At 41.3% G+C, this 20,398-nt stretch overlaps 3 protein-coding genes across 5 annotated transcripts; 1 reads left to right on the forward strand and 2 right to left on the reverse strand.

Annotated features, from left to right (window-relative positions):
* The first annotated feature begins 234 nt into the window (after nucleotides 1-234).
* Nucleotides 235-5,788, forward strand: LOC4338343 (uncharacterized). 2 transcript variants are annotated; one of them, XM_015784045.3, is made up of 12 exons: nucleotides 235-475; nucleotides 960-1,054; nucleotides 2,274-2,331; nucleotides 2,492-2,686; nucleotides 3,060-3,136; nucleotides 3,428-3,510; nucleotides 4,161-4,212; nucleotides 4,325-4,393; nucleotides 4,628-4,714; nucleotides 4,814-4,875; nucleotides 5,171-5,313; nucleotides 5,458-5,788. In XM_015784045.3, exons 1-12 carry the CDS (start codon nucleotides 349-351, stop codon nucleotides 5,499-5,501), a joined length of 1,092 nt encoding a protein of 363 aa, XP_015639531.1. In that variant the 5' UTR covers nucleotides 235-348; the 3' UTR covers nucleotides 5,502-5,788. The 2 variants fall into 2 exon arrangements, with proteins under 2 accessions (XP_015639531.1, XP_015639530.1); XM_015784044.3 differs by having other exon boundaries at nucleotides 5,171-5,788.
* Nucleotides 5,789-6,408: 620 nt separating this feature from the next.
* Nucleotides 6,409-8,105, reverse strand: LOC4338344 (uncharacterized). The gene is made up of 3 exons (XM_066310820.1): nucleotides 8,032-8,105; nucleotides 7,824-7,913; nucleotides 6,409-7,723 (listed from the first exon to the last, which is right to left on the reverse strand). Exon 3 carries the CDS (start codon nucleotides 7,702-7,704, stop codon nucleotides 6,841-6,843), a length of 864 nt encoding a protein of 287 aa, XP_066166917.1. The 5' UTR covers nucleotides 7,705-7,723; nucleotides 7,824-7,913; nucleotides 8,032-8,105; the 3' UTR covers nucleotides 6,409-6,840.
* Nucleotides 8,106-16,532: 8,427 nt separating this feature from the next.
* LOC4338345 (zinc finger AN1 domain-containing stress-associated protein 15-like) lies at nucleotides 16,533-18,961 on the reverse strand. 2 transcript variants are annotated; one of them, NM_001420314.1, is made up of 2 exons: nucleotides 17,558-18,961; nucleotides 16,533-17,052 (listed from the first exon to the last, which is right to left on the reverse strand). In NM_001420314.1, the coding sequence occupies exon 1, from the start codon at nucleotides 18,081-18,083 to the stop codon at nucleotides 17,559-17,561; it is 525 nt and encodes a 174-aa protein (NP_001407243.1). In that variant the 5' UTR covers nucleotides 18,084-18,961; the 3' UTR covers nucleotides 16,533-17,052; nucleotide 17,558. The 2 variants fall into 2 exon arrangements, with proteins under 2 accessions (NP_001407243.1, NP_001407241.1); NM_001420312.1 differs by having other exon boundaries at nucleotides 17,518-18,961.
* Between the last annotated feature and the right edge of the window lie 1,437 nt (nucleotides 18,962-20,398).

A 20,398-nucleotide genomic window follows, 5' to 3' on the forward strand; every position in this document is an offset into this window, starting at 1 on the left:
TTTAAATCAACAACAGAATTAATAAGATTAACCTTGCAATGCGATTTTAATCTTGTTCGCACGCACCAAACAAGTTCGTGCACCAAAACGAGCGTTTTACAAGTTTATGTACTAGATTACACCCACCTGATAAGTTGGTGTACCGCCGATGCAATTTACTTAAAAAAAAAACAAAGTTACACAACAACCCCTGAATCAGAGTGAAAAATATCGGAAAACAATAGGGATGTTACTGCAATTCACCGCTGGCTACAAATTGTAACCGAACCAGACGAGTCCACGCCCCCACTCTCCCTCCTCTTCCTCGCCTGCTCTGCTCGCGGCGGCGGCGGCGGCGGCGGCGGAGCAATGGCGCGGTCGGTTGGCGGCGGGTGGTGGCGGTCCCGGAAGACCCTGGTCGGGCTGGGGCTGGGCCAACTCGTCTCCCTCCTCGTCACCGCCACCGGCTTCGCCTCCTCCGAGCTCTCCCGCCGAGGTCCGCCCCGTTGCCTTGCCCCCCAATCGCTGTTTCTTTCTTTGCTCTGATTCTTTCCGCGATTCATCTTCTTCTATCTGCTCTATTGTTTTCCTTTTCTTTTCCGATTCTCTGCTTCTTTCTTTTTCTAGAGGCGTGTGTTCTTCTTCTGATCCTTTTCAGACTACTTCACTGCAGTTCAATTTCTTCTCTCTCTGTTTTTTTTTGGTGGATTTTTGTGGAGATTGAGCAGTCATTTCCTTGGCCATTTCTTTAAATTTTTATTCGATCACGCAATGTTTCTTCTCCCTTTTTCTGCTATTTTGGTGGTTGTAGTTTTCCTTAATCACTTGCTTGTTGGAACTGCTCTCTTCTGCTGTCAATCAGTCAATGTACAGGCTGATCTTGCGTGCCGTTCGCAAGCTTTCTTGCCGTGTTATCGCCCAGAGAAATTAATTAACACAATTCTCAATGTAACGGTGGTGCTACTTGTTTACACTTGCAGGTATCAATGTGCCAACGTCACAGTCGCTGCTCAACTACGTGCTGCTTGGGGTCGTGTACGGGAGCATACTGCTATACAGAAGGAAGTCTTTGCAGGTTCAGCAATCTTTGCATTTTCATATCAATTTCACAATTTTTAGGTTTAATCGCCGAATCTTTGGAGTATGGCAATTAAAGAAATGTTGGGTTGGCAAAATGTTTGAGTGAAACTTGGTCAATGGCCTTACCAAAAAGCTACCCATCGTGAGTGCCGTATATAGTGAACCAGAGGCATATCTATGTTTGGGCATCAAGAATTCAAGTTCATTTGGTTCAGCAGTACCTCTGTTTTAAAATATATGATGCTGTTGGCATTTGGATATGATGTTTGACCATTCGTCTTATTGGAAAAAATAAACTATGTAAATATCATTTATTTTGTTGTGACTTGTTTTGTCATTTTAGATACTACTTATTTTGGTTCAGCAGTACCTCTGTTTTAAAATATATGATGCTGTTGGATTTTGGATTTTATGTTTGATCACTCGTCTTATTGGAAAAAATAAACTATGTAAATATTATTTATTTTGTTGTGACTTGTTTTGTCATTGAAGATACTACTTATATTTTTTTTCATATTTACTAGCCAAAGCGCGACTTTTGATCCTGTTTAAGAACTTTTATATATGGTCTATTAATTTACCTTAGCTCTTAATAAGGTTTTGATATAAGTTAATTTGTTTACAAAGTATCTATACTTAGCTAGGGCAATAGATACCAAAAACCTCCGTAAATTTCCATATGTTTAGCCCATTTGTGATTTTTTTTAATACATGCACTCTTTCAATCCAATGACCATTATTTATCCGAACTCTTTATCCGACGGCTAAAATATTTCTGATGATGTGGCACATCCTCGTGCAAGAAAGCTTGCTGCTTTCACTATATAAGAAGGATAAGATAAGATAAGGTACTAAAGTTTTGAATAAGAAAATTGGTTAAACGTAATGTTCAAAAGCCAACAGCATCATGCATTTAAAAACATTTTAAAACGGAGGGGGTTATTGTTATTTAGTTAAATTAGCGTTTATAACTTCAAAAGCACACGTGCCTAGTGCCTTAGTGTTACTGCTCTATTCACTTGTAACAACAGTTTGCTTCCTTTTGAAAAATACATCTATTTGTACATAAACTGTTCTCAAAATTTTAAATAAGCAATTACATATATTTTGTGGAACGTAATATCCATAACTTTATATAATTTCCTACTGATGCTGTAGTATTTCAATTTGTATTCTACTGTGGAACTGATTTATGCATGAACTAACTCTTGCAGATGAAATGGTACTACTACTTAGTACTAGCCTTGGTCGATGTAGAGGCAAATTATCTAGGTATGTGCAATACTTTGTTGGTTATTTGTTGGATAATTCAGCAGCGTGTTGACCAAAAGTTCCTGGTCATCTATGCTGAAATAACAAGACAGTCCTTCCTGTCTACTGAATAGACAGATGGTGTTACAATGTTATACTAACTCCCTCTATTCTTTTCTAGTTGTCAAGGCTTACCAGTACACATCTCTGACAAGCGTTATGCTTCTTGATTGCTGGGCTATTCCTGCTGTGATATTCCTTACATGGATGTTTTTGAAGACCAACTACAGATTCAGAAAATATAGTGGTGTGGCGATTTGTGTCTCAGGACTTGTGCTAGTTGTATTTTCTGATGTCCATGCAGGTGATAGGGCAGGTAATAGTTCGGTGATTAGTATTTATATATGTCTTTGTTGTTTCATTTCTTCTTCACTTACCACAAAAAAGTGCAATAAAACCTTTTGTATTGCAGACCATTTATAATTATGGTAACAAAATGAACCTTGAGTTCACATTAGCAAAAATAACTAGTCTGTTTTCTGAAGTAAGGAGTAAAGACTATTCCACAGTTTAATATGTTGCTAGATTAATGGATTTTTTTTTAAAAAAATACAGTACTCCAGTCATGCTTGACGAATATGTGGAGAATAATTTAAGTTTTGCGTGGAATTTTGGAAGTCATCTTTATGACCAGTTAAATCCTAAATGAAGTACAACTGAAATGTTCATGGTCATGTTGTTCTATGCAGGGGGTACAAGCCCAGTTAAAGGTGATATACTTGTAATTGCTGGTGCTACTCTTTATGCCATCAGTAACGTTAGTGAGGTAAAGCATTGATCTCAACTGCACAGGAAACACATTATTTTGAGATATTATTTTTAATACATATTAAAAAAACTTTGTTAATAGTCTGTGCCAAAAGCTATTCATATTTCACTTCTTTATTGTCAAAAAAGACTAATCCAAAGAAATGGTGAAAATGACTCTCACGTATCACCTGTTTCCATATGTTTCTCATCCTTCGGGCTTAATAAGTGCAAGCTTTGTGGTGTAAGGTGTAAAACTAGCTTCACTAAGAGACCAAATCCCTCAATATATTTATCTTTTGCATTTCAGGAGTTCCTTGTGAAAGTCGGTGATCGAGTTGAGTTGATGGGGATGCTGGGACTATTTGGAGCTATCATCAGTGCTTGTCAGATGTAAAATGATCCTTTGTTTTAACCATGTTTAAACATTTTTTGTTTCATAAGCTTATTATCATAGAATTTTTAAGCAAATATCAAAGTTAACCCCCTAAAATGTTGTGGTTGTCCTGCTTAACCCCTCAAGTATGAAACTAAGTATTCTACCCTCAAAAATATGAAAACCAGTTCAAATAACTGCCGGTAGTGGTTTTATAAGTGGTTGGCTTACGTGGACACTGTGACATGGTGATGTATTCAGCTAAATATTTTTTAATTCTTGGGACGTTTGGAAAAGAAGCACATTAGTGCTTATAAGTGATTCTTGGGCCTGCTGATTGGAGAGAGAAAAAGAGCGGTTGGGTTGGCTTGAGTAATATGCCCTATTGTGCCTGCCACGTCATCTTGTACACAGTAAAATCACTACAAAACCATTCCAAGTGGTTATTTCAACCAGTTTTAAAACCTTTGAGGGGTGAATACCCATACTTAAGGGGATTAAGTAGGCGAACCAATGTGCTTTAGGCAGTTCTTTAGAATTCTCTTGTTTCCAGAAGAGTTTGTTGCTAGTTTGTTAAAATTGTACTGTAGCCTTTTTACCTCCCGCAACGTGTTTTTATTCATTCAAAAAGTTTGTGAGCTTTTTTTTTCTTTATTTGCTTATGCAGAAGCATATTTGAACGCAATGAGATAAAATCTATACAATGGAGTGTTGGTGCTGTAAGTCCTCCCTCTTTTATTTTCCTTCTAAAAATCCCCTCATTGTGACATTGGCTTTATCTGTTTTTGTGACACCAAACACACCTAATATTACTTTCTTGCCACTTCTCAGGTGGTACCGTTTATTGGGTTTGCAGTCGCAATGTTCATGTTTTACTCTCTAGTTCCAATTTTACTGAAGGTATATCAGCAAACAATGTTTCCTTTGTGCAAGTGTGTACCTACTAATTTCCTTATTCATGACTTCTCAGTTCTTACATCCCAAGTTCACTTACTGTTCCTTGCCCATCTCCTTAAAAATGGAAAAAAGGAAAACCCGACAAAAGGGATATTGTTGTACTACGAAATGGCACTGCCACATTAAGCACATGGTTTTTGCTCTTTAAGTTTCTCATATCTATATTAACTTGTGCAGATCAGTGGTTCAACAATGCTAAACCTTTCATTGCTAACCTCAGACATGTGGGCTATTCTCATCCGTTTGTTTGCCTACCATGAAAAGGTCTGATCATCGGGCCCTCAATCTGCAATTCTGCATCAAGCATACTGCAGTTTATTGTCTTACATGTAACCAGCAATTGAATGCGCTTTCGCTTTCCAGGTCGACTGGATGTACTATGTGGCATTCGGTGCAGTTGCAATTGGGCTGGTTATTTACTCAGGGTACTCACCTGTTTTACTTTCTGTTGTCCTTCTCCATGAAAAAACTCAATACTCTAGCTTTATTAGTTGCAAGACACAAGGCATTCTGAAGTTTGACGTTAATCATTGGAACATTAATTATATGTTTTTAATCAAGCTGTAATTTTGTAATTAGCGGTTATTCGTCCTGCAAACTTTATAATGAGCGACTGAAAAATAAGGCAGGAATAAATTCCACTATGTAAAAAAATCCATCTTCCAAATTACACTATCACAGCTGTTCTTTCTGTTCACTAATGCTGACATGTTGATGCAGCGATTCCAACAGCGACGATGGCAGAAGGGGGCAAGTTGCTGAGGCCACTGATGTTGAGGGAAAGCTACCTGATGAGGAGGAGGCTGCTGTTCATCCAAAATGCCAGGGTGCAGCATCATCTGGCATCCGAAAATTCGATGATGGTAAAACTCCTCCCACTATTAGACCTAACGAGCCACATGCTCAAACATGAAAGTAACTATGGACTACAGAACATAGTGGAAACAAAAAAGAAAATCGAACAAGGAGAGATTTTGTTAACGCGGATAATTATGTTTGTGTTGAAGGAAATGGCCCCTATCATGCCCTCAGCAACGAGGAGCTGAGCTGAGAGTTATCTCGGGAATGACTAGAAATTAGGATTATAGAATCATAGTATTGGAATAAACATGTGTGGTAGGTCAGCATATTCATGCAATTTGCTGTAATGTAATTTTGCAATGTATTCTTGTCTTCTCTTTGGTGCTTCTAAAGGAAGTTCCAGTTAGCCAGAAAGTATTTGAGTGCAAAATGTTGTATTGGGGAAATTCTCTGCCATGTAACTGGGTACCGAAGATTTGATGTATCAGGTGATAAACAAGCATATTATTATGATTTTTCTCATTTTATTTTTTCATACTTGAAGACTGAAAGCATAGATGAGCAAACTGTTTCTTTAACAGCCATAACTTTAGAGGGCTGCATAACCAAATTGCCACACATACGAACCTTACATAGGGGAAGTGTTCATTTCCTATAAATTTTCTTTTTTAAAAAAATTGACCATAAGGTTGGCATTTATAAATTGCAGCATATCAGCAACTTAGGGGTTTCTCAATCGTTGACAGGAACATCATGTAATTTGTGGCATGACAGATTAATTATCTGTCAGCCAGACAGGTCACAATAGCAACAGGGTAGGAGGTGATTATCAACACCTTGAACTGAAATTCCAAACATCACACATGTTTTCAGTAACACACAATTGTGTTGAACGAAACGAGAAATTGGACATTCTGCCACTACCAAAAGAGGGTTTCGCTCAAATGCCATTCCACGGATTGGATTCGTTAAAAGGCCATCCCTAGGCGATACCAAACCTTTTCTTTGCCATATTTGCCAATTCACTGGATTTCCACCATTTTTTCACTTGGGTTGACCAATATACCCCTTCAGTCGGGTTCTTCTACCTCAGCCCTCCTGGCCACTCGTTGAGCTTAGGAAAGGGGACTAAATTCAGTTAATTTTAGAATCTACCATTGCAGGATACAATACCGCACTACTAGTAAATAGAGATCATAGGGAGACCATCTCTTACAACAATATTCTAAGTCATCTCTTATTCAGATAAAATATAAACAAATAAAAAAGGATGCCAGCACTAATATTAGTCAGAACACAACATCGATGGTAGTAGCATTAGATATGTGACATTTTGATCAGTGAGGGATCATTTGGAGTTGCACTTTCCCATTGCTGCCCTTATTTGCATAGCCATTGGCATCGCCGACGTGTGGCACTACCTCCACACCTGTAAACACGGTAATTTGTTCATCCCCAAAGTCACTGTTGCTGCGGAAGAACCTAGCGATGCAGAACCTGCCTGAGCCAAGGTTAACAAGTTGAGGATCCTTGCATTCCCTCCATTCCTCTGGCAGGTTGAGTTCCTTCCAAGGGCCCACTAGCTGTGGCTAGGAGTCCATGGCAGAGAGGTCAGCCGCAGCCAAGCGACGGGCCTCAGCAGAGAGGCCAAACCAGAGGTTGAACTCAGGCACATAATCAATCCTGCCATGGAACGGCAGTGTCCACTTGCCAACTTGGCTCCATGTGTGGCTTGCTGTCTCCAGGCAGTAGGTGCCGATGCCATTGACAGATAAGCAAATGTGTGAGCCACCGCCAAGCACAGCGTAGGAGCTGATCTCTGGGTTGCTGCAGCTGTGCCAGTGCTTGGGTTCACGGACAAAAGGCGGGGGTGGGAGTTGATGGCAGTGCCAGGCCTTTGTGTAGTTGGATATTGTAGGCTTGCGGTATATGAAGGCCTCAAACTGATCGCTGTTGAAGCCCAACTCCGGTTTGGGAATCCTCTCCATGACAAAGAGGCTGCTGCCATAGCCATCATGGTCATAGTCATTGTCAGCCTTGGCATTGGGGACGAAGACGGCCAAGGGCATCGACTTGGGCTTGTGAAGACTGGGCATGGTTCCTACCTGGCACGCATCAGCGTCGACGAGGAACGCGCGGCCAGACTGATCCATGCAAATCACCTCGCCGCCAGCAAGCGGGAAACAGTCCATCCTCGATTGGCCGTTGACGTTGAGAGCTGAAGCTCGGAAGGTGAAGCAGGAGAAGGGAAGCCCCATGCTGTCCATCATTGTGCCCGGCGGTCTAAACTTTTGCCAGAATTCCTCAACCTTGTGTGGCGGTGGAGGTGTTGCCGGATAGAACAGCTGCTGGCGCATCAGGTCGAAGCACCATAGCGATTTGACACCAGGGGTGCGGTTGCCCACGATCAGATTAAGAAACCGCCGCGAGAAATCAATCGTCGACGGAGACATACTTAAAATATCTTCAAAGCTAGGGAAATAATTAAAAAAAAAGCGGGTGGATTATTTGCAGAGCAGAAGGAAACGAGGGGATCCGTTTGTCGAGAGGCGATTTAAGCAGTAGTACATACCAAGATCCAGGAGACAATTGTGAGGAAGGAAGGAAGAGTACCTGCAAAGTCGATTGCGCGTCCTGTCCTGCGATGTAATCGATCTTCAGCCTTCAAATCCAAGAGCCAAAGATGGCATCAGAAAAGGCTAGCGAAATAAATTCACAGATAAGCAAATTGGCTTTCGATCAAATAGGAAGAAGATGAGGCAGATCAACAAGCGGGGAACCTGAGGGAGGCGCAAGGTCGGAGAAGGGAGAAGAGAGGGCCAGCGCCGGAGCAGCAAGCAGCAGAACTGCGCGCGGGCAGGAGAGGAGGAGCGTCTAGGGTTTAATGTAACGGAAGGAACTGGTTATGCTCATGGGCCCTTGTGTTTGGGCCTTAGCCACACGGCCACCTCTTCTTCTTCCTCTCGCCTCCTCCAACGCATCTCTCTTCCCATGGTGGATGCTGCTTCTGCTGCTGCTCGCATGACATGATTGGTGATGGTGATGGCTAGCGCCGGCGTCAACATGCCGAGGGGCGACGGGGACCACTCCGCGGCCACCAAGCAATGCCGCCGCTGCGGCTTCTCCCCGCCGCCGCCGCCGCCGCGGCGTCCGACCAGGGGGACAACAACAACGTCGCTGCAGCCACAGCCGGCGGTTCCCGTTCCCGTCCCGGTCCTCTTCGGCTTCCTCCGATGGCTTGTCCGACCGCTACGAGGAACAAATAAAGGCACCACATTGTCAGGAATAAATTCCACTATCTAAAAAAATCCATCTAGAATGCTTGTCAGATGTAAAATGCTCCTTTGTTTTAACCGTGTTTAACCATTTTTGTTTCTCTTATTATAATAGAATTTTGAGTAAATTCCACATTGGACTACTTTTTCTTACCTAAGTTTCACATTGGACCATATCTAACTTAAAGTTTTCACTTAGTAAAAAGTACGAATTACCCCTCGAACTATCGCGGTCGTATGAATTACCCCCTGAACCACAAAACCGGACATTTTTCATCCCGAACTATACAAACCGGACGAATTACTCCCCTCGACCCAATCTGCGGTGGTTTTGGTCTACGTGACGTACATGTGGCAGTCCAGTCAGCATTCTATATATATAAAAAATTGTGGGGCCTACATGTCATACGCTCTTCTCTCTCTTCTCTCTCTCACTCTCCTCACTCTTCTCACTCTTCCTCTCTCTCTCATGGTCGGGAAGGGCGGGGGCAGCGGCTGAGGGCAGTGGCCTCGGCGCGGAGGCGGCGGCGGCGAGCGGTGGCCGGCGCGGCTGGCGGCGAGCGGCGGTGTGCGGGGGCCGAGCACCGACAACGATGACGAGGAGGAGGAGGGATCCGAGGCGAGCTTCTCCGGCGAGGAGGAGAAGGGGCGGTGACGATAGAGGTGGATTGGGAGGCGCCGTCCGCCCGCCCCCGCGCGCCGTCCAGCCGTCCGCCGTCGCCCTCCACCAGTCGCGCCCGCCGCTACCGCTCGCGCCGCCGCCCATGAGAGAGAGAGGGGAAGAGAGAGACGGGGGCGCCGCCGTCTCCATCATCCCCACCTCCGCCACCGCCGCCCACCGACCGTTCGCCCCCGCGCACTGCCGCTCGCCGCCAGCCGCGCGCGCCGCCGCTCGCCGCCGCCGCCTCCGCGCCGAGGCCGCCGCCCTCAGCCGCTGCCCCGCCTGCCCGAGTGCTCGACCGTGAGAGAGAGAAGAAGAGTGAGAAGAGTGAGGAGAGTGAGAGAGAAGAGCGTATGACATGTAGGCCCCATATTTTTTAAATATAGAATGCTGACTGGACTGCCACGCGTACGCCACGTAGACCAAAACCACCGCGGATTGGGTCGAGGGGGGTAATTCGTTCGGTTTGTATAGTTCAGGTGAAAAATGTCCGGTTTTGTGGTTCAGGGAGATAATTCAGACGACCGCGATAGTTCCCCGGGGAGGGGGGGTAATTTATACTTTTTCCTTTTCACTTAACACCACATATTTCTACACTTGATTTCACTTTGGGTGGGGTCTATTATTTGGGCCAGCCCATCCATGAGGAAGGAGGCACGAGCTACCGTCTGCGACTCAGCCGTCGCCGCTGATCTCTACACAACCTTGCTATTTCTATCACATCCCCGTCAATGGGAGATCAATTTTCTCTCACCACCTCAATGACCTTGCTCTCGGAGGCTGGTCTGGCCGGAGCTGTTCTTTTCTCCCTGCACGCACTCGCTCTTGGTCATGATGCACGAAGAACACCTCCCAAGCTTTGCACCCGCACGGCAGGACCCTGAATCTTGCAGAAACTCCATTTTTGCTTGCGGCAACTCCGACTGGGCAAGACCTCCGGTGTTGGAGAAGAGAATCAAAGTATTGCTTGCTTGCATGAATGGGCCAAAGCCAGCAAAGCACCCCAAATCGCCAATCCTAGTCCAAAGTGCAATCAAATGTAAAAACATGTGGTGTTAAGTGAAAAACTTGAGTGGGACCTGGTCCAATGTAAAACTTGGGTAAAAAAAACCTAGCCCAATGTGAAATTTACTCTAGAATGTTTAAGGAAAAAATCAAAGTTAACCCCCTAAAATGTTATGGTTGTCCTGCAACCCCTCAAGTATGAAACTAGGTATTCTACCCTCTAAAATATGAAAACCAGTTCAAATAAGTGCAAATAGTGGTTTTATAAATGGTTGGCTTACATGGACACTGTGACATGCCGATGTATTCGGTTAAATAACATTTTAATTATTGGGACGGTTGGAAAAGAAGCACATTAGTGCTTATAAAGTGATTCTTGGGCCTGCTGATTGGAGAGAGAAAAGGAGTGGTTGGGTTGGGTTGGGTTGGGTAATTTTGCCCTATTGTGCTTGCCGTGTCATCTTGTACACAGCAAAATCACTACAAAACCATTCCAAGTGGTTATTTCAAACAACTTTCATACCTTTGAGGGTGAATACCCGTACTTAAGGGGATTAACAGACGGACCAAAGTGCTTTAGGCAGTTTAGTAGACTTCTCTTGTTTACAGAAGAGTTTTTTGCTATTTTGTTAAAATCGTATTGTGGCCTTTTTACCTCCTGCAACATGTTCTTATTCATTCAAACAGTTCATAAGCTGTTTTTTTTCTTTATTTGCTTATTCAGAAGCATATTTGAACACAACGAGAAAAAATCTATACAATGGAGTGTTGGTGCTGTAAGTCCTCCTCTGTCCTCCTCTTTTATTTTCCTTCTAAAAATCCCCTCATTGTGACATTGGTATCCGTTTTTTTTACACCAAACACATCTAATATTACTTTCTTACCACTTGTCAGGTGGTACCATTTATTGGGTTTGCAGTCGCAATGTTCATGTTTTACTCTCTAGTTCCAATTTTACTGAAGGTATATTAGCAAACAATGTTTCCTTTGTGCAAGTGTGTATCTACTAATTTCCTTAGTCATGATTTCTCAGTTCTTACATCCCAAGTTTACCTACTGTTCCTTGTCCATCTCCTTAAAAATGGAAAAAAAAAAGAAAACCGACAAAAGGGATATTGTTGTACTACGAAATGGCACTGCCACATTAAGCACATGGTTTTTGCTCTTTAAGTTTCTCATATCTATATTAACTTGTGCAGATCAGTGGTTCAACAATGCTAAACCTTTCATTGCTAGCCTCAGACATGTGGGCTATTCTCATCCGTGTGTTTGCCTACCATGAAAAGGTCTGATCATCGGGCCCTCAATCTGCAATTCTGCATAAAGCATACTGCAGTTTATTGTCTTACATGTAACCAGCAATTGAATGCACTTTCGCTTTCCAGGTCGACTGGATGTACTATGTGGCATTCGGTGTAGTTGCAATTGGGCTGGTTATTTACTCAGGGTACTCACCTGTTTTACTTTCTGTTATCCTTCTCCATGAAAAAACTCAATACTCTAGCTTTATTAGTTGCAAGACACCATTCTGAAGTTTGACGTTAATCATTGGAACATTAATTACATGTTTTTAATCAAGCTGTAATTTTGTAATTAGCGGTTATTCGTCCTGCAAACTTTATAATGAGCGACTGAAAAATAAAGGCAGGAATAAATTCCACTATCTAAAAAAATCCATCTTCTAAATTAGACCATCACAGCTGTTCTTTCTGTTCACTAATGCTGACATGTCGATGCAGCGATTCGAACAGCGACGATGGCAGAAGTGGGCAAGTTGCTGAGGCCACTGATGTTGAGGGAAAGCTACCTGATGAGGAGGAGGCTGCTGTTCATCCAAAATGCCAGGGTGCAGCATCATCTTTTTTTAGATAATGGAATAAATAAATATCCCGGCCTTTACTTAAAAGAGCTACAGCCAATTATTACATAGAAGCGTTTGACGAACATAGTGTAGATCTAATTGAATAGAACACACCGCAAGCAACAATAAAGAATCCAGTCTAACAAAGGAGATTACAATTATTCAAGTCTATTTGTAAATCTCCACCCATAATTGGCAAAAAGTTGCATAACCGTAGTCTCCAGCTTCCGACATGCAACTTTCAGAAACTCTTCATCATCTTCACACCTTTATAGTTGTGCCCAAAACCGAAGCCAATGGGTTGCTCTGAAAATGACCTGCATATAGGAAAATGATGGTGATTTGTCAAAAACTATATTGTTCCTACTCAGCCATATTGCCCAATAAATGGCAGAAGCTCCAACAAGTATCAGTTTACTCATTTTCTTATCAACTCCCAAAAGCCACCCATCAAAAATATGAGATACGCTAACTGGAAGATTAAATCCAAAAGAAAACTGAACTGCTCTCCACAGAAACTTCGCCAAATGACAATCGAAAAAGAGATGTTGAATAGACTCATTCTTCAAACAAAACGAACACCTCAAGCTACCATTCCAATTACGCCTTGCCAAGTTATCCTTAGTTAACACAACCCCTTTAAGCAAGTACCACATAAAAATTTTAATCTTAAGTGGCATCTTAAGCTTCCAAATGCACTTATTCCTGTCAATATAACCATTATTAATTAAAGCTAGGTACATAGACCTCACCGAGAACAACCCATTCTGATGGAAATTCCATCTAAAAGTATCAGACGAATCATTCAATTGAATATGTACTATAGAGGAACATAACTCATGCCAACAATCAAGATTCTGACCAACTAAAGCTCTTCTGAAAGAAACATTAAGTGGAACAGAACCCATTACAGTAGCAATAGAAGATGTTTTCCTACGAACAATTGCGTACAAAGATGGATACTTGTCCTTAAAAGCCCAGTTACCTAGCCACTTGTCCTCCCAAAATCTAATTTGTTCCCCATTATTGACAATCCAAGAACCCATATTTAAGAAGGTACTTTTGACATTCATAAGACCAGACCAAAAATGGGAATCACCTTGTTTCTTGTCAACTTGGGTTATAGACTTATTATAAAGATATTTCCTCTTCAATAAGTCATGCCAAATCCCTTCCTCATTAATTAACTTAAACAACCATTTACTTAAAAGACATTTATTTTGTACCTCCAGATTATGAATCCCAAGACCCCCCTGGTCCTTGGGTTGACAGACAACATCCCACCTAGTGAGCCTGTATTTTTTCTTATGATCATCTCCTTGCCAAAAGAATCGCGATCTATAAAAATCAATTTTATGAAGAACCCCTTTCGGCACCTCAAAAAAGATATCATAAACATGGCTAAACTTGAAAGAACTGAATTAATCAACACCAATCTACCCCCAACCGATAAATGCTTGCCTTTCCAACTACTAAGCTTTTTCTCTATTCTCTCTTCAATAAGTTTCCAATCTTTATTAGAAAGCTTTCTAAAATGCATCGGAATTCCAAGGTATTTAAAAGGGAAAGCACCTAACTTACAACCAAAAATGTCCGAATATTGCTCATAACACTCCTTAGCCTGACCAAAACAAAATAATTCACTCTTGTGAAAATTTATTTTTAGGCCAGATAGCTTTTCAAAGACCGATAAAATCAGTTTCAAATTCTTTGCCTGTTGTAAGTCGTGCTCCAAAAAGATGATTGTATCGTCTGCGTATTGCAAAATGGACAAACCATCATCAACAAGATGCGGAATTACCCCATTCAAAAGACCAGCCTCTTTAGCCCTCTTAATCAATAAAGTGAGCATGTCAGCTACTATATTAAAAAGAATAGGAGATAAAGGGTCCCCTTTCCTAAGACCTTTGAAAGTTTGAAAACAATTACCAATTTGATCATTAACTTTTATACCAACATGCCCACCTTGAACAAAAGATGCTATCCACTCACACCATCTAGGAGAAAAGCCTTTCATTCTCAAAGTTTGTTGTAGAAAAGACCATTTAACTTTGTCATAAGCTTTCTCAAAATCGATCTTAAAAATTACACCACTTTTATCTTTGCGATGTAATTCATGCAAAGTCTCATGTAAAATAACCACTCCTTCCATAATATTCCTCCCAGGAATGAACGCTGTTTGAGTAGGACTAATTACCTTTTGAGCAAAATCCATTAATCTATTTGTAGCAACTTTGGTAAAAATCTTAAAGCTGACATTAAGTAGGCATATAGGTCTATACTGTTGAATCTTCATGGCCTCAGCACACTTAGGCAAAAGAATAATAGTACCAAAGTTAAGTGAATATAAAGGCAAACTCCCAGAATGAAAATCCTTAAAAAGTTGTAAAAAGTCAAATTTAATTACATTCCAGAACACTTGGTAAAACTCAGCAGGAAATCCATCTGGACCTGGAGTTTTGTTATGTTCCATTTGGAAAATAGCCTCCTTAATCTCATTTTCAGAAAATTCCTTAGTTAAAGCTTCATTCTCCAAATGTGAAACTTGAGGAATGCCAGCAATATAATTATCATCAAACTGAAGATCAGATTCATTAGGAGGGCCAAAAAGACCTTTATAATAAGTGGTAATATGCGACTTTAAATTGGCATCACCTCTTATTAATTGATCACCATCCTGTAATTGATAAATTCTAGTTTTCCTGTGTTTTCCATTTGCCATTAAATGAAAATACTTTGTATTAGAGTCACCGTCCATAATATCCTTAGTCTTAGCCCGCTGATACCATTTAATTTCTTCTTCCCTTAAGATCGCAGATAACCTATTCCTTAAAAACCATCTAAGATCAACCTCCTCTTGAGACAAAACAACAGTCTCAGCCTTTTTATCTAGCGCATCCAACTTATTTAAGATCTGCTTTTTCTCTTTTTTGCATAAACCACTAGTGTGTTTAGCCCAGCCCCTAAGATGTTGTCTTAAGCGGCGAATTTTTGCCTGCCAACGCTCCATAGGAGTATTGCCTTCATCAACCCAGACCAAACCTCCTTTACCATATCCACAAAACCATCACGTAACAGCCAACCAAGTTCAAACTGAAAACAATGTTGAGCGTCACTAAAAGAGGAAGATTTTGTATTTAGAAGCAAAGGAACGTGATCTGATAAATCTCTGTTTAGAGCAACAACAGAAGATAAAGGATACTTTTGCTCCCATTCCGTTGATACTAACACTCTATCCAATTTCTCATAGGTTGGGTTTGCTAGATTATTTGCCCAAGTAAAGTTCCTACCAGACAACTGTATCTCCCTAAGGCACAACCCATCAATAACAGCATTAAACAAAAAGGGCCATCTATCATCATAATTGTTATTACTCTTATCATTAGGACTACGAAGAATATTAAAATCACCACCAATAAGAATTGGTATAGTCTCATGACTGCACATGTTAACTAATTCTTCAAGGAATTGATCTTTAAGCTCATTCTGTGCAGGCCCATACACCAAAACTAAAGCCCATTTAAAATTATCAGCCTTATTTCGTAAATGAAATTTGATATAAAAATCCCCCTCATCAATCAAACCAATGTCAAAATTTAGAAGATTAATTCCTAAAAGAAGACCACCAGATCTGCCTCTAGGAGATTTACAGTGCCACAAAAAATCTTTACTAACACAAAGATTATTCAGAGCAGATGTAGAAAATTCCTTCTTAACCGTCTCAGATAAAACAATAAAATCAAGTTGATGTTCTTTGGTTAAATCAGAAACAAACTTATGTTTTTTTCGGGTCCTTGAACCCGTCACAATTCCAAAAAAACTTCTCCCACTATTAGACCTAACGAGCCACATGCTCAAACATGAAAGTAACTATGGACTACAGAATATAGAGGAAACAGAAAAAAATCCAACAAGGAGAGATTTTGTTAACGCGGATAATTATGTTTGTCTTTTAGGAAATGGCCCATATCATGCCCTCAGCAACGAGGAGCTGAGCTGAGAATTATCTCGGGAATGACTAGGAAATAGGATTATAGAATCATAGTATTGGAATAAACATGTGTGGTAGGTCAGCATATTCATGCAATTTGCTGTAATGTAATTTTGCGATGTATTCTTTTATCTTTTCTTTGATGCTTCTAAAGGAAGCTCCAGTTAGTCAGAGTATTTGAGTGCAAAATGTTGTATTGGGGAAATTCTCTGCCATGTAACTGGGTACCGAAGATTTGATGTATCAGGTGATAAACAAGCATATTATTATGATTTTTCTCATTTTATTTCTTCATACTTGAAGACTGAAAGCATAGAAGAGCAAACTGTTTCTTTAACGGCCATAACTTTAGAGGGCTGCATAACCAAATTGCCACACATATGAACCTTACATAGGTGAAGTGTTCATTTCCTATAAATTTTCTTTTTTTAAAAAAATGACCATAAGGTTGGCATTTATAAATTGCAGCATGAGCAAACTAGAGGTTTCTCAATCGTTGATAGGAACATCATGTAATTTGTGGCATGACAGACTAATTATCGGTCAGCCAGACAGATCGCAATAGCAACAGGGTAGGAGGTGATTATCTCCACCTTGAACTGAAATTCCAAACATCACACATGTTTTCAGTAACACACAATTGTGTTGAACGAAACCGAACAAGACTTAAAAAAGAAAGATTACAATATACTACAATAAATTGTTGGATCCAATAAAATTATGACTGGACAGTACACTTGCTATCATCCGTGTGCGTGGTAGCTTGAGAAGGAGCTATGGTGTGCATCGAAGGCGGACGATGAACAAGAGTGAAGCTTTCTCCCACATCAGCCGACCCATAGATTTTTCGCTTGATGTAGACTGCTATCCTACTATGGCCTCGGCTGTATGGGAATTACTTCACAAACATGCAGATATCATGCTCTTGAATAGCTCATGTAGTTACAGCATGATTCACTTGCAGCATCTCCAGGATTAGTCTTCCATATAGTTCATAGATCATACAACCTACAAGGTTTCAATGAATGGAAATAGTTGAGGTCAATTAATGTATAACATCTACAGAAACTATGGAGAAATGGAAAAAATATATATACATGAAACAAGGATGTGCAAATGCCAAGAACAACCTAGGAACTAGGAAAAATGAAATGCAGCATTGTGCAAATGATGAGACAGGAACCAGCAACAAGAAAATAATCTCAGAAGTTAATCCAGCTGAGTCAAATAATCTCACAGTTTGGAATGCAAATAAGTAAATCAATTTGCAACTTAAAGAAATATATCATTTAGAAATACTATACATTGGAAACAAGCATCACATCACGATGTATAACTGTTAAAATGACAATTCTTATCTGCCAAACAAAATGCTACCTTGAGTGTATGGCATTTTACATCTTATAGGAACTAAGCAAGCAGGGAATCATAACAAAAAATTACAAATAATGATGTATGATCATGGGTTTATACCTCAGATCTTAATATGACTCCACCACAGAAGTGTTTATACCTCAGATCTTAATGATCTTGGCAGCCCTGATCACAGGATTCGCGCGGGCAATCTCCTCCCTGCCCGCGGTTTTATAATCGAAGGAGCACTCATGGGTCTCGGAATGCCGGTGGCGAGGACAGAAGAGCTCCCCGCAGCGGCACCGGAATCCGGTCAAACCGACCCTCTTGCGGCACACGTTGCACCGGTTAACAAACAGCACCGGAGATAATGGCTCGGCTACCGCCGCCACGACCACGGCATTAGCATCGGTGGCGGTGGCTTCGGCTAGTTTCCTCTTCTTGGAAACCTCTATGAGAATACCTTCGCAGTTCTTGGCTGAGAATTGAGGAGCTGCTGCTGCCGATGCCGCTGCTGCTGCTGCCGGTGGTGTTGGTGGTGTCGATTGCGGAGGCGGTGGTTCTGTCATTTGTGCTGTTGGTGGCGATGGGGAGGCTGTGGTTGGGGAAGGAGAAGGTGAGGATGATGATGATGGCTTCAAGATCTCAGCCTCGTCCTTGTTGAGATCACAGCTCTCCTGCGCCATCGGATTTAACGCGGACGAACAAATCAAGGGAAGTGGAGGCGAATCCCAAGCTTGGACAACCAGATCAGGACGAATTGGGCGTAGGAACAGCAAGAAATGGAGTTTGTTGAGGTAAATAAAAGGTTCGGAAATGGGAAATCAATGGCTTTTTTTTTATTCCTTGATCGAATCGGTGCAGGCCTTAGACCCAAAACCAAAGAGGAAAACGAGATCTACGCAGGTAGAAATCAGAGAAATATTATTCGGAAAAAAGAAGGGTAAAAATTCTAGCTTTTCCTGCACCAAATCAAACGTGGAAATGAACAGAAAATCGGGCTGAAATGTTTACAGAGTAGGAATTTTCCCCCCTGATTTAAACGCAAGAACAAAAACACAAAATCTACAACACGCAATCGAGCCAGGAGAAGAGAACACGCGCAGATCAGGGGGAAAAAACCCAAAAAAAAAAAGGACGACCTTTTCAGCTCATACCAAACGCACCGAACCACGGATTTCTCCCCACCGCCCAAATAAACCCAAATCGAAACCGCGGGAGATGGATCGCCGCCGCGCCGCGCCGCGCCGGCTAAGCTGCCGGCGAGGGATCGAATTTCGAAGGAGAGACCAAAGAACAAGAACCAAAGGATTGGGGAAGGAAGAATCCGAAGAAGAAGAAAAGCTCCGAAACAAATCGGCGGGAGGGGGGCTCCCCCGGCGGCCGCGTGGAATCGACACCGAATCCGGGCAGATTCGACGGATCGCGCCGCGGGAGAGCGCCGAATTGGGGACGGAATTGGGCGAGGAGGCGAGCGCAGGAGGGAGGAGGAAGGGAAAGGTGGGAGCTTTGGGTGGAGGAGGAGAGAGACCGAGGTGCGTCTCTGTTGAGGTCCCGAAAGGCCAAAGGGAAGGGAGGTAGTGGAGAAAAGTATTTATTTACTCCTCCTCTATACTTATCTATCTATAGTTTATTCTTTTTTTCTATTATTTTGTTTTATTTTATTTTTATTTGTGTGAAAGGGTTTTGTGTGTGTGGATTTTGGGTGTCACACGACGCCATCTTTTTTTATTAGTTTTTTTTTTCTTATGGCTCACCTCACCTGCTGTTTCTCCCTAGCTTCTTTTAATGACCACATGTGTTTTACTACCAACGAGAATGGGGGATGTATACTGGTGGTAGTAGTACTAGTCTATTGTAGCTGTATCTTTCATTCTTTTCTACTCCTAGCTGGAGAAAATCTGGTCAGGCTGGCTGCTGGTGGAGTTTGTGCTCCTTGGAGGGAAGTAACGCATATAGGATTCCAATTAAAAAAATACTTATCGCATTTGGAGAATTTGGCTCATTTTATAGGGAAAGAAATCAGGAATTTTGTAAGAGTTAGTTCAATACCTACGAAAATCCCTCAAAATCACGTTATTATATCAAAGTATTCCGGATGAGTCCATGGGTCGGACGCCCGATCGGTTTAGAGAAAAATCGAGCGCTGATGGCAGCACGACATCAGCGCCCGATTTACATGCAAAACTATTTTAAACTGATTTTTCTCTTAAATTACTTATCCAAATCATAATCCGATTGCACCATTAAAATTCGTTGCAACTAAATCTTTAAAACAAGACCACACATGAATATATTCCGACGAAAATTTTTTTAGCTTACTATTGAATTTTTTTAAAATGTTGCACGATGTTCCACCAGGTATATCGGAATTGTTTCACTAAGTAGATTAAAAATGTTTCACTTGTTTAATCGGGTGTTGTTTCACCTTATATAAAAACAATATTTCAGCAAATAGCGAAAGAATGTTTCAGTTCACTGCAACATTTGATCTATACATAGTGAAACATTATAAGTACACTAGGTGAAACATCTTTTATGGAACAAGGGGAGGGACAAGTAGGTGGGTCCAGCATGGTGCGCGCGTGGGGGGAGGGGGAGCGACTGATTTTCCCACCTCTCCCCGGTCGACCGATAGAGAGCATTTTCGTAGTATTCCTCTATTGCTCGAAGAAGGTATATTAATATTTTAGAGAGTATTGTTGTTCCATGGTGTACCTTTCGAAGTCTACATGGTTTGCGCTGTTCTTTTCTGATAAAGATTCAGATTTTATCTTAGTTTCGTTAGCACGTTTTTGAAACTACTAAATGGTGTATTTTGTGTAAAAACTTTCTATATAGAAATTACTTTAAAATATCAAATATATCAATTTATCAAGTTTGTAATAATTAAAATTTAATTATTCATGTGTCAATATCTTTCTCATTTTACGTGTGCTAACTTAATTTGCATCTTCATCAGTTTTGAATACTAGTTTTGCAAAAGTCTAAATGTTTTTTT

Source organism: Oryza sativa, chromosome 5 (genome assembly GCF_034140825.1).
Source record: "Oryza sativa Japonica Group chromosome 5, ASM3414082v1".
Classification (NCBI taxonomy): Eukaryota; Viridiplantae; Streptophyta; class Magnoliopsida; order Poales; family Poaceae; genus Oryza; species Oryza sativa.

Bases quoted from the DNA above. Each gene is read 5' to 3' on its own strand.
- LOC4338343 (XM_015784044.3), top strand. From the start codon at position 349: ATGGCGCGGTCGGTTGGCGGCGGGTGGTGGCGGTCCCGGAAGACCCTG. The intron at 4,715-4,813 runs GTCTGATCATCG...TTCGCTTTCCAG, and splicing joins TGTTTGCCTACCATGAAAAG to GTCGACTGGATGTACTATGT. The intron at 4,876-5,170 runs GTACTCACCTGT...ATGTTGATGCAG, and splicing joins GGGCTGGTTATTTACTCAGG to CGATTCCAACAGCGACGATG.
- LOC4338345 (NM_001420314.1), bottom strand. From the start codon at position 18,083: ATGGCGCAGGAGAGCTGTGATCTCAACAAGGACGAGGCTGAGATCTTG.
- LOC4338344 (XM_066310820.1), bottom strand. From the start codon at position 7,704: ATGTCTCCGTCGACGATTGATTTCTCGCGGCGGTTTCTTAATCTGATC.